The sequence below is a fragment of the Bison bison genome, unplaced genomic scaffold (assembly GCF_000754665.1).
Source record: "Bison bison bison isolate TAMUID 2011002044 unplaced genomic scaffold, Bison_UMD1.0 scf7180017864519, whole genome shotgun sequence".
In the NCBI taxonomy this organism is placed as follows: Eukaryota; Metazoa; Chordata; class Mammalia; order Artiodactyla; family Bovidae; genus Bison; species Bison bison.
The window spans coordinates 5,588,928-5,602,352 of NW_011495072.1; the positions used below are offsets into that span (position 1 = coordinate 5,588,928).

The 13,425-nt window shown below is 35.9% G+C and overlaps 2 protein-coding genes across 2 annotated transcripts in view; one reads left to right on the forward strand and one right to left on the reverse strand.

Annotated features, from left to right (window-relative positions):
- The window catches only part of TSPAN2 (tetraspanin 2), an 86,198-nt gene that overhangs the window by 46,538 nt on the left and 26,235 nt on the right, over nt 1-13,425 (forward strand). The window contains exon 8 of the mRNA XM_010830748.1: nt 7,267-7,385. Coding sequence (XP_010829050.1) covers nt 7,267-7,365 — 99 coding nt within the window. The 3' untranslated portion in view covers nt 7,366-7,385. The remainder of the gene's footprint in view (nt 1-7,266; nt 7,386-13,425) is intronic.
- The window catches only part of TSHB (thyroid stimulating hormone, beta), a 5,334-nt gene continuing 440 nt past the window's right edge, over nt 8,532-13,425 (reverse strand). The window contains exons 2-3 of the mRNA XM_010830746.1: nt 9,305-9,467; nt 8,532-8,865 (exon numbers count right to left, since the gene is read on the reverse strand). Of these exons, the coding sequence (XP_010829048.1) occupies nt 8,611-8,865; nt 9,305-9,466 (417 nt within the window). The 5' untranslated portion in view covers nt 9,467 and the 3' untranslated portion in view covers nt 8,532-8,610. The remainder of the gene's footprint in view (nt 8,866-9,304; nt 9,468-13,425) is intronic.

The following is a 13,425-nucleotide window of genomic DNA, read 5'->3' on the forward strand; positions in this document are numbered from 1 at the left end:
ACCTTGACTAGATGGACCTTTGTTGACAAAGTAATGTCTCTGCTTTTTAATATGCTGTCTAGGTTGGTCATAACTTTCCTTCCAAGGAGTAAGCATCTTTTAATTTCATGGCTGCAATCACCATCTTCAGTGATTTTGGAGCCCAGAAAAATAGTCAGCCACTATTTCCACTGTTTCCCCATCTATTTGCCATGAAGTGATGAGACCCAATGCCATGATATTAGTTTTCTGAATGTTGAACTTTAAGCCACCTTTTTCACTCTCCTCTTTCACTTTCATCAAGAAGCTCTTTAGTTCTTCTTCACTTTCTACCATTAGGGTGGTGTCATCTGCATATCTGAGGTTATTGATATTTCTCCCGGCAATCTTGATTCCAGCCTGTGCTTCATCCAGCCCAGAATTTCTCATGATGTACTCTGCATATAAGTTAAATAAGCAGGGTGACAATATACAGCCTTGACATACTCCTTTTCTTATTTGGAACCAGTCTGTTGTTCCATGTCCAGTTCTAACTGTTGCTTCCTGACCTGCATATAGGTTTCTCAAGAGGCAGGTCAGGTGGTCTGGTATTCCCATCTCCTTCAGAATTTTCCACAGTTTGTTGTGATCCACACAGTCAAAGGCTTTGGCATAGTCAATAAAGCAGAAATAGATGTTTTTCTGGAACTCTCTTGCTTTTTCGATGATCCAGTGGATGTTGTCAATTTGATCTCTGGTTCCTCTGCCTTTTCTAAAATCAGCTTGAACATCTGGAAGTTCACGGTTCACATATTGCTGAACCCTGGCTTGGAGAATTTTAAGCATTATTTTGCTAGCATGTGAGATGAGTGCAACTGTGCGGTAGTTTGAGCATTCTTTGGCATTGCTTTTCTTTGGGACTGGAATGAAAACTGACCTTTTCCAGTCCTGTGGCCACTGCTGACTTTTCCAAATGTGCTGGCATATTGAGTGCAGCACTTTCACAGCATCATCTCTTAGGATTTGAAATAGCTCAACTGGAATTCCATCACCTCTACTAGCTTTGTTCATAGTGATGCTGCCTAAGGTCCACTTGACTTCACATTCCAGGATGTCTGGCTCTAGGTGAGTGTGAGTGATCACACCATGTGGGTGTGGGTTGGGAAGATCTTTTTTTGTACAGTTCTTCTGTGTATTCTTGCCACCTCTTCTTAATATCTTCTGCTTCTGTTAGGTACGTACCATTTCTGTCCTTTATTGAGCCCATCTTTGCATGAAATGTTCCCTTGATATCTCTAATTTTCTTGAAGAGATCTCTAGTCTCTTCCATTCTGTTGTTTTCCTCTATTTCTTTGCAACCCACTCTAACATTAGAATTATTTTTTTACTTTGTTTTGGAACTACTATTTTGTACACTTGAAAAAACTCTGTATGAGACTGCTGATATGCTAATATGAACAAAGCAAGTCTCTGCCCTCAAGGAGGTTAGAGTGGAAAACAGGAAAGTATAATTACCATGAGGTAAGTGCTATGATTATCGTTAACCCAGAGTGGATCCACTCAGCCTTGGAGAGGATGGTCAGAGGAGAGAGGCTTCCTGAATTTTAAGGACACCAAACTGAGTCCTGAAGAACCCATACAAATGAGTCAAGTAAAAAGTAATAGAAGTAGAGAAAGTGAGACATAGCTGTGTTAAAAGCTAAATAGAAATTGGCCAGGAGAAACGAGAGGGTAGGGAAGAACTTAATACTTAACATTAAAAGTAGAGTGAAAGATACCACACAAAAAAAGAATTTTTATTGCACTTAAACTCAGACTTGCTGCTCAGTAAAGGAGGCAATCTCATACAGAAAAAAATAAACTTTTAAAAAATTGAGGTATAATTGACATATATTACTTTCAGGTATATGAATTAATGATTCAATACCTGTAAATATTTCAAAATGATCACCACAATAAGTCTAGGTAATATCTGTCATCATAAATTGTTAAAGAATTTTTTTCTAGTGATGAGAATTTTTAAGATTTACTCTCAGTAACTTTCAACTGTGCAACACTATTACTAACTACAGTCACCATGCTGTACACCCCTATGACTTGTTTATTTTATAACTGGCAGTTTGTACCTTTTGACTCCCTTCATCTATTTCATCTACCCACCCCACCCCCACCCTCCTCTTCTGGCAACCACCTGTTATCTTTTTCTCTGGGCTTATTTGGGGGTTTTTGCTACATATAAGTGAAATCAAATGGTATTTGTCTTTCTCCATCAGAATTTTTCACTTGTAGTACATTCAGGGTCCATCCATGTTGTCAAAAATGGGAAGATTTCCTTCTCTGCTGAGCAGTGGTCTATTATATACATCTACTAAAACTTTATCCATCCATGGCCACTTAGTTGTTTTCAACGATGCTACAATCTTGACTATTATAAATAGTGCAGGAATGAACATAGAGGTGCATATATCTTTTCCAGTTAGTGTTTTCATTTTCTTTAGATAAATATCCAAATGTGGAATTGTTGGATCATATGGTAGCTCTATTTTCAATTTTTTAATGGAAACTCCATACAGTCTTCCATGGTGGCTCCAATTTATAACCCACCAACAGTGTACAAGGGTTTCCTTTTCTCCTTGCTATTTGTTTTCTTTTTGATAATAGCCATTTAACGGGTGTTAGATGCTATCTCATTGTGGTTTTTATTTGCATTTCCCAAAGACTAGTGACACTGTACATTTTTTCATGTATCTGTTGGCCATCTGTATGTATTTTTTGGAAAAACTGTCTATTCAGGTCCTCTGCTCATTTTTTAATCAGATTGCTTATGTATCTTTTTGATGTTGAGTTATATGAGTCTTTGTTTATTTGGGATATTAACCCCTTGGGATATATTGTTTGCAAATACCTTCTCCTATTTAGTAGGTTGTCTTTCTATCTTGTTGATAGTTTCCTTTGCTGTGCAGAAGATTTTTAGTTTTATGTAGTTCATTTTTGCTTTTGTTTCCATTGTCTGATGAGACAGATTGAAAAAATATTGCTAAAGCCAACATCAAAGAGCATACTGCCTACATTCTCTTTTATGAGTCTTATGGAATCGGGTCTTACCTTTAAGTCTTTCATTCATTTTAAGTTGATTTTTGTATATGCTGTAACAAAGTAGTTCAGTTTCATTCTTTTGCAGATTGATGTCCGGTTTTCTCAACACCATTTATTAAAGAGACTATTCTTTCCACATTGTATAATTTTGGCTTCTTTGTTGTATATTAATTGACCATATATGCATGGTTTTATTCTAGGTGCTCTATTCTGTTCAATTGATTGTCTTTTTTAATGCCAATACCATACTGTCTTGATAACTATAGATTTGCAATATAGTTTGAAATCAGGGAGGATGATGCTCCAGCTTTGTTCTTCTTTCTCAAATTTGCTTTGTTTATTTGAGGTCTCTTGTGGTTCCATACAAATTTTAGAATTGTTTGTTCTAGTTTTGTAAAAACTAGCATTGGAATTTTGATAAAGATTGAATTGAATTATGTAGATCATTTTGGGTAGTATGGAAATTTACTTTAACAACATTAATTCTTCTAGTCCATGAGCACAGAATATCTTCCCATTTATTTGGGTCTTCTTCAGTTTCTTTAATCAATGTCCTATAGTTTGCAGTGTACTGGACTTTTACCTCCTGGGTATTTTATTATTTTTGATGCAATTGTAAATAGGATGGTTTTATTAATTTCTCTGTTACTTTATTACTAATGTATAGAAATGCAACCAATTTCTATGCATGATTTTGTATCCTGAAATTTTACTGAATTCATTTATTAGTTCTCACAGTTTTTTGATGAAATCTTTTTTTTTAATTTTATTTTTAAATTTTACAATATTGTATTAGTTTTGCCAAATATCAAAATGAATCTACCACAGGTATACATGTGTTCCCCATCCTGAACCCTCCTCCCGCCTCCCTCCCCATACCATCCCTCTGGGTCGTCCCAGTGCACCAGCCCCAAGCATCCAGTATCGTGCATCAAACCTGGACTGGCAACTCATTTAATACATGATATTATACATGTTTCAGAAGTCTTTAGGGTTTTCTATATATAGTGTCATGCAGTGACCATTTTCATTTCCAATTTGGACATCTTTTATCTTTTTCTTGCCTACTTGCTCTGGCTAGGACTTCCAATACTATGGTGAGAGTGAATATTCTTGTCTTGTTCTTCATCTTAGAGAAAACGTTTTCATTGGTATGATGTTTTCTATGGGCTTGTATATATGACATTTATTATGTTGAGGTACATTTCCTCTAAAAGAGAACTTGTATTACTTGAATTTCCTTATATCAGGAATCATCACACTATTACCTGACAATATATCATCTTGGTACATTCACTTACTTCTAAAGAGTTTGGCCATTAGAAATGCAAAGATTATTGCACTGATTCCAAATCCATTAGGTTATTAAAGAACTCTTTATATTGCAAAGTCAAATGAGAAACAAGAGGGACTCTTTTTAAGGAATTGAATCTCAAATATCCTCTGCCAAAAACTGACTCCTTCAAACTTGAGATTGAATTAGAGACCAATTCAGAACATGTTCCCAAATTTCCATCTTTCTCTTCTCACACAAGCAATTATTCTTCAGTTTCTCATTTATGCTCATTTGTTATTTATTTCTTATTTGTTCTAAGTTCTCTATTTATTGTCTCACTTCTAAACCCAAAGAATACTAATACTTTCCAAAACAGCATTTCCATATACTCAAGTTTATGGATCCAGTTGAGGTAAATTGTGGGTCATGCCAATTCCAAAGCTCTTTTCAAGGATTCTTTGCTTGGACAACTCCATTTTCAAAAGTAGTTTAATACAACATATATGTGTCTAACCCAAATGGATTGCCTTCAGTGGAAGGAAACAAGTTGTCTCTGATGCACCCACTGTAAGATTCCATGGTGGTACAGGCCACTATACCCATGTCCAGGCCTAGCCTCCTTAATGAAGGAGAAAGCCCACATGACAAATGTCTTCTGAAGAAGTAAAACTCTCACTGTTTGCAGATGACATGATCCTCTACATAGAAAACCCTAAAGACTCCACCAGAAAATTACTAGAGCTAATCAATGAATATAGTAAAGTTGCAGGATATAAAATTAACACACAGAAATCCTTTGCATTCCTATACACTAACAATATAGAAATCAGAAAGAGAAATTAAGGAAACAATTCCATTCACCATTGCAATGAAAAGAATAAAATACTTAGGAATAAATTTACCTAAAGAAGCAAAAGACCTATATATAGAAAACTATAAAACACTGATGAAAGAAATCAAAGATGACACAAATAGATGGAGAAATATACCATGTTCATGGATTGGAAAAATCAATATAATGAAAATGAGTATACTACCCAAAGCAATCATAGATTCAATGCAATCCCTATCAAGCTACCAACAGTATTTTTCAGAGAACTAGAACAAATAATTACACAATTTGTATGGAAATACAAAAAGCGTCGAATAGCCAAAGTTATCTTGAGAAAGAAGAATGGAACTGGGGGAATCAACCTGCCTGACTTCAGGCTCTACTACAAAGCCACAGTCATCAAGACAGTATGGTACTGGCACAAAGACAGAAATATAGATCAACGGAACAAAATAGAAAGCCTAGAGATAAATCCATGCACCTATGGACACCTTATCTTTGACAAAGGAGGCAAGAATATACAATGGAGAAAAGACAATCTCTTTAAAAAGTGGTTCTGGGAAAACTGGTCAACCACTTGTAAAAGAATGAAACTAGAACACTAACACCATAGACAAAAATAAACTCAAAATGGATTAAAGATCTAAACGTAAGATCAGAAACTATAAAACTCCTAGAGGAAAACATAGGCAAAACACTCTCTGACATAAATCACAGCAGGATCCTCTATGACCCACCTCTCAGAGTAATGGAAATAAAAGCAAAAATAAACAAATGGGACCTAATTAAACTTAAAAGCTTTTACACAACAAAGGAAACTATAAGCAAGGTGAAAAGACAGCCTTCAGAATGGGAGAAAATAATAGCAAATGAAGCAACTGACAAAGAATTCATCTCAAAAATATACAAGCAACTCCTGCAGCTCAATTCCAGAAAAACAAACGACCCAAACAAAAAATGGGCCAAAGAATTAAACAGACATTTCTCCAAATAAGACATACAGATGGCTAACAAACACATGAAAACTGCTCAACATCACTCATTATCAGTGAAATGCAAATCAAAACCACTATGAGGTACCATCTCATGCAAGTCAAAATGGCTGCTATCAAAAAGTCTACAAACAATAAATGTTGGAAAGGGTGTAGAGAAAAAGAAACCCTCTTACACTGTCAGTGGGAATGCAAACTAGTACAGCCACTAGGGAGAACAGTGTGGCGATTCCTTAAAAAACTGGAAATAGAACTGCCATACTACCCAGCAATTCCACTGCTGGGCATACACACTGAGGAAACCAGAATTGAAAGAGACACGTGTACCCCAATGTTCACCGCAGCACTGTTTACAATAGCCAGGACATGGAAGCAACATAGACGTCCATTGGCAGGCAAATGGATAAGAAAGCTGTGGTACATATACACAATGGAGAATTACTCAGCCATTAAAAAGAATGCATTTGAATCAGTTCTAATGAAGTGGATGAAACTGGAGCCTATTATACAGAGTGAAGTAAGTCAGAAAGAAAAACACCAATATAGTATACTAATGCATATATATGAAATTTAGAAAGATGGTAGTGATGACCCTATATGCAAGACAACAAAAGAGACACAGATGTAAAGAACAGTCTTTTGGACTCTGTGGGAGAAGGCAAGGGTGGGATGATTTGAGAGGGTAGCGTTGAAATGTGTATATTATCATATGTGAAGTGGATTGCTGGTCCAGGTTTGATGTATGAGACAGGGTGCTCAGGGCTGGTGCACTGGGATGACCCTGGGGGATGGGATGGGGAGGGAGTGAGGAGGGGGGTTCTGGATGGGGAACACATGTGCGCCCGTGGTTGATTCATCTCAATGTATGGCAAAAACCACTACAATATTGTAAAGTAATTAGCCTCCAATTAAAATAAAGTAATTAATTTAAAAAAAAGTCTTCTGAGCTTGAATATTTATAAGGGCTCTCTCTGAACCTCATAGCCTTTCCACAGTTCAAGTTCTTGAAAAACATTTTTCAGATTCTGTGAAAGTCTTATGTGATTAGTACCAGTTAGGTTTAAACATTAGACTTTTTACTCATTAATCAAATATCTATATTCAATATACAGATTCAGAGGGAATGTTATAATCCTGCAGCTTTAAGTGTTCATGTCATCAAGCAATACGAGAACCCGAAGACCCAGATTAATATTTGGAGCTCATCCTAATATCAACTTCAGATATTAAGGTAAGAATAATTTGGATTCCTGACTTTGCATATAAATGTACAACTACTGTGTCCTTGTCGGCGGAGCATGGGTTTGGGTACTAATCCATCTGCACTGCCTTAGCATCCCCTCAGACACTGTCAGCCTGCAGGTATTTACATGATGCCCACGTTAATGCAACCAGTGACTGTGGGATATAGCAAAGACAACTGACCCTGCTGACAATGGTTTTCACCCAGTGGCAAATTCTCTATCCAAAATTTGGATAGAGAGAAATGGAAAATACAGGATAAGTCATCCTTCTGAGGTCAGGTCTGCAGGGGACTAGGTCTGTCACTTCACACAGCTCTTGAAATCAAACTCTGATGAAAGAGTACTTAAGAAAGGAAAAGAAAAACAAAACACTTACTAAGCAAATTTACTGGAAAACAGTGTTTCCATATTGAAGGTTTAGGTTAGAATTTAAGATGATTCCTCTCAATGAAATCCCTTCACACTCTACCACTATTTCTAAAATCTTTCATAATTATACTAGTTTTTCATGACATCAAAAGCCCAAACAGCACAAGTTGCTGAAAAATGTCTCAAATTACCTGAAAGACTACAAAGGATTTAGACTTCTACATGTAAAATGATCATGGCCTCTTATCTAAGCTTTTGGAGTATAGCTTTCATAAGTCAGTAGGCCCACCAGAGTAATTAAATAGATTAGAATATACTGTTTACTGAGTTTTGGTGAAGTTTTATCTTGTGCATTTGAATGACAGGATAAAGTACTATATTGCAAATTTCACATATTCCTTACTCTTCCCCTTGCTCCAGTCTTGTTTCAGCCTTTGGAAGTAGGTGTCTCCAGTACACTGATGCCATGTGTTACTTCAGGGCCTGATAACACTACTCTGTAGCTTTCCCATATTCATTTTCTATTAATAGGCTAAGATGAACCTCATGGCCCTCTGTTAAAAGAGTCTACTTAAGACTGGCTTTCATTAGTAACTCATGTCCCTGTTCTTCATTTTACCACTCTGCCCTTTCATGTGGAAATCATCCTTCATATGAGCTGGAAATGCTCTTTCACTCCCCTTTTCTTCTAAAGCCCTTAAGCTCTCTAATGCATGAATGGGTAGGATATGGATGAAATAGTACTCAAATGTACACAAGGTGTTGTGAAATATGTCAATATTTTATTAGTTTTATTCTAGGTAAATACATTTAACCAAATTGCAAATTACATTACTATTAAAATTAGATAGAAAATCCCACCATATAGGACTTCTGAGGTTTGGTACAGTAGTTTGTTTTGATGGCCTCATGTATACAATCACTATAGTCAGTATTACACTTGCCACACTTACAGCTTATAGCTACCGGGTAGGAGAAATAAGGAGTAACATGGCGTGGGCATCCTGGTATTTCTGCAGTCTTGTACATGAAGTCTCTGTATGTACAGACATCCTGAGACAGGGCATATTTGGGAAGAAACAGCTTGCCGTTGACATCCTGAGGAAAGAATTTAAAAGGAGCATAATGCGATAGGACTTTAGAAAATATATAGTAATGGAAACAGATAAAAATTAATTAACATTATTTTGTCATAAATAGGACTCGAGGAGGATTCTTTAGTTCCATTTCCCAATGCCAACTTAATATATCCACACTAAACCCCGCTGAGATAAAAGTGACACTCCCTCTCTTTCATCTTAAATCATGCGACCAATATGCCATTTAAATAAATTTTGGAAAAAGCTGTTACAAACAGTTATCTGTGTCCACTGTGCTGAGTATACACTGTAACCTGTGCACTCTACCTCTACAGAGCCAACAAGAATTAGATTTTGGAAATGAGGTTGTGGTTTATCTCATTTTCTTTCTGGATAGAAAAGGACTGGGTCTAGGTTTATCTAATTTTCAGCTAAAAGAACTGAAATGCACTACGTACCCGTGTCATACAATATCCAGCACAGATGGTGGTGTTGATGGTTAGGCAGTAAGCACATTCTTTCCTTTCGACATGCATCGTATACTCAGTTGGAATACAAAAAGACATTGCTTGTCCACATGCAAGGCCAAAAATCATGGACATCAGGAAGATAGCAGTCATGCTAAATCAAAGATAAGATTAAGATATTACATGTATCCTTTAGAACATTCAGAAGGGACGTTTGGAAAGTGCTATAATGTGTATTTGTGTGTGTATAAATATATGTATGTATTGAATACCTACTTTGTCTTAGACCCTATATTAGTGTTTTTGAATAGTTAATTTTCTCAATAAGCTTTCTGTGCACACTTAGATGTGGCTATGATCCATGTACCCCATCATGACAAAGCTCACAGAGTGAAAGTCCTGCTTGCAAGTGCCGCTTAGATCCAGTGAAATGGCGAGGCTGAAACACTACAACAGAAAAATAGCAGGGACATGTAGTCAACTAAGTACAAAATAATTCATTCATTGGAAACAATCAAAATACCTGCCTTTATCATTGTAAGAAGTGAGTTAATAGGCTTCAATAAGGGCGTTCCCAGAAACGTGCTTTTCTAAAAATTTTGGTTCAATAGCTTAAAAGGCCAACAAATTGGTCATAATAAGAAAGGGCAAAGAAATCAAGGAAGTGAATGATCAAACTTGAGTATAAGCTCAAATAATGCAAATAATCTTGTGTATGATTCTACTCAATGTCTGTCAAGAAAGACAAGGCTAGAGAAAGTCCAAAAATGGTCAATTAAAATTACACTGGTGTTACGGGGATAAACCCAGCAATCTAAAAACCCCTCTTCTTAACCCTTGGGATATTCCTTTAAAGTTGAAAGAAATAGAGTTGGAAAAATAAAATTATTTTACTTGAAGTTGTATGGAACTCATTATCTTAAAAAGATTATGGAGGCAAAAAATATAGGTTGACACAATGAGAGTAACACAATCAAGGATGACAGGCCCACTGTAGGTTAGCCAGGAAAGTAAAATAAGTTTTGGCTACATGGAAGACATCAGAGGACTCTCAACCTCTGCAACTTAATTGCCTCTTTTAAAATCATTCATAAATGATTCATTGAGCACCTAAACACAGAGGTATGATTTCAGGCCCTAAATAATGAGAGCCCCCTGATGAAGAGTGTGTTCACTATCAACTGGTCATTGTAATGAGCTGGATAATGTTATGACAGTTTTGCCACTGAGAGGGGATAATCAAGTTTGAGACTTTGGGATATAAGTTGATCACTTCAAAGATTAAGAAGATTTTTTTCATCTTATAAATACCGTACAGTTGGCTTGGCATATTTGGATTCTTTACCTTCTCAAGGATCATAGTCAGAAAAGAAAATACATATCTTCATGGAATAGCTTTGAACGCAAACTTGTTTTATTATTTTATTAAATAAATTATAATTCATTAAACATTGTTATTCAATCTGGAGCCAAACTATGGTGGAATGACTTCCCTGGTGGCTCAGATGTAGGAGACCCAGGTTCAATCCCTGGGTCGGGAAGATCTCCTGGAGAAGGAAATTGCAACCCACTGCAGTTTTCTTGCCTGGAAAATCCCATGGACGGAGGAGCCTGATAGGCTACAGTCAATGGGATCGCAGAGTTGGACACAACTGAGTGACTTCACCTTCACTTTCATTCAATCAAGAAGACTGTATCAAGATTTTTCTCAAATTTTCCTCAAATCTATCAATTATATTCCAATAGCATTTTTAAACTGCATATACTAAAACTTCCATTAATTGAAATCTCATGGACTCAGCCTCAGTTAACAAGTTAAAGAATTTTTGTCTTTAATTAACTCATAAGAAAAAAATGAAACCACAAGTCAATAAGCTAACAGGTATTTTAAATGTCAGCTTCCAGAGATTAGTGGCCATTCCAACCAGTCTCCTATTTGCAGAATGAGAACTACAGATGAACTAGACAAATATACATTGAGCATTTTAACTAGGCACTGAGAGATATAAAATGGATGTTATAGTCTTTGACCTCAAGGGCTGACAGTCTAGTGAAAGAGATAACGATGAACACTAATTAAGAAAAATACCTATTGTTTAACTGATAACACCACGTGTTGGTGATGATTTTGAGTAAATAGAACCTTCATATGCTGTTGGTGGGATGGTAAAATGATACATAAAAATATTTTGAAAATCAGTTTGACAGTTTCTTATAAAATTACACATATACTTAACTGATGACCCAGCAATTCTACTCCTAGATATCCACTCAAGATAAATAAGAACAAATGTTTACAAAAAGTAGTTAGTGTTTTAAGTGCTCAGAGACTTGAAACTATGACTCTGACACCACAATAATCAAAGACTTTTTCTATATGGACAAGGAAGTGAACTCACCCACTAAAAAGGGTTTTCTGGTAAATACTTTCAAATAAAATTTGCATATTCTTGGTATGAAATACCAAGAAACAAAATTACAGAAATTGTGTACAGCAAAAGAACAGGTTAAAAGCACAAGAGCAAAATTACAAGAATTCCTTGCTCATAGAGTCTGGTTTTCTCAGTGCTTCACAAATGTGAGCTCCCTCTATGGTAGAGCTGGTTCCATTATTTTAGAGCCACAGACTTAGAGAATCCTCTGAAGGATCTTAAAAGTATTGACTGAGTAAATGACATAAAGTGCTCACACACCATGATCATACAGTTCTTGCCCATTTAGCCAGCCAACCACTGGATTTTTGCCATAGGAAATAATTAATTTCACGTATTTTAACTTTTAGGCATACAATCTATATAAAATAGATATGTGCTAACCTAATGATGAGAATATCGGTTCTGAAGGTAAGCAACACATTTCAAGATCTCCCATAGGTCTATGAGAAATCAACTAAAATATTGAATCTGTCTGGCCTAATTTCCCCATCTGCAAAGCAGAAAGAGACAAGTACATCTGATCCTTTTTGAAACTGTAGAATTTTTAAAAAACAGTCTTGGAACTTTTACTCATTGTTCTCATATCCATTATGGACACTCTAAATTGTTCTGAAGTTCCTCTTTTAAATGTAAAACTCCAAGCTAACAAAAGAAAAATTAAAAGTGCTGAATCATCTTTGCTATATAACAGTAAATAAAGTAAGAATTATTCTTTCTCCTTTATTGCAAATAGTAAAACTTCACCCAGAGAATTTTTCTGGGCCTTAATTTCTTCAGCTGTAAAAAAAAACACTGAGACCCAGAAGATGATAAGGAAGGACTTTTCAGCACATACAGAGTATGATTCTATGTGATAAATTAGTGTCAGGTCCCTGGTCTAATAGTGGTCTAAAATTATGCTTCCAGATTTTATTGCAATTGTGTGTAACTAAGAAATTTGTGCTTTCATTTTTCCATATACTCCTTCCTAAAATCATAATAAAACAATACACATGAAGCACTTGGAATGCTACAGAAGACTGTGTAACTATATAACATTTAGTATATAAATCAGTGTTAGTTAATACCTCCTTATAAGACCTGCCACAATTTCTCTTGTATCGTCACCTGGACTCTCAACCTCTGCAACTTAATCGCCTCCTTTAAAAGTATTCATAAATGATTCATTGAGCACCTAAGCACAGAGGCATGACTTCAGGCACAAATGATGAGATGCCCTTTTCAGTGCCATGATCATCTACATCTACACTTGCAACATTTTTCCTGATTCCAAGATATCCTCTTTGCTTTGTCCCCTACCCAACATTTTCTCTCATTTTTTTGTTCTTACTACCTTTATTCTAAGCACATTTCTCTCTATTCTAGTTTCTTTCACAAATTTTTTCTCTCCAAATCCCCTACTGTGCTATGAAAAGAATCAATTGTCCACCCTATGAACAATCCAGGAACCACGCTAAAGCAATATATTTTTCTAGAGAGGTATACAAAAGGTATATATATGTGCTTTGGACACTATCCAAGGCGGGTTAACTACAACTAAAATAATACAGAGTATATTACCTCCACAAGTACCCCAAACTGAATTTACTCCAAGTTTTCTCAGAAGTACATTATCATCAAAAATAATCATTAGTAATTGACAGGATTTAATACATAGATTATTCAATTGATTAAAAC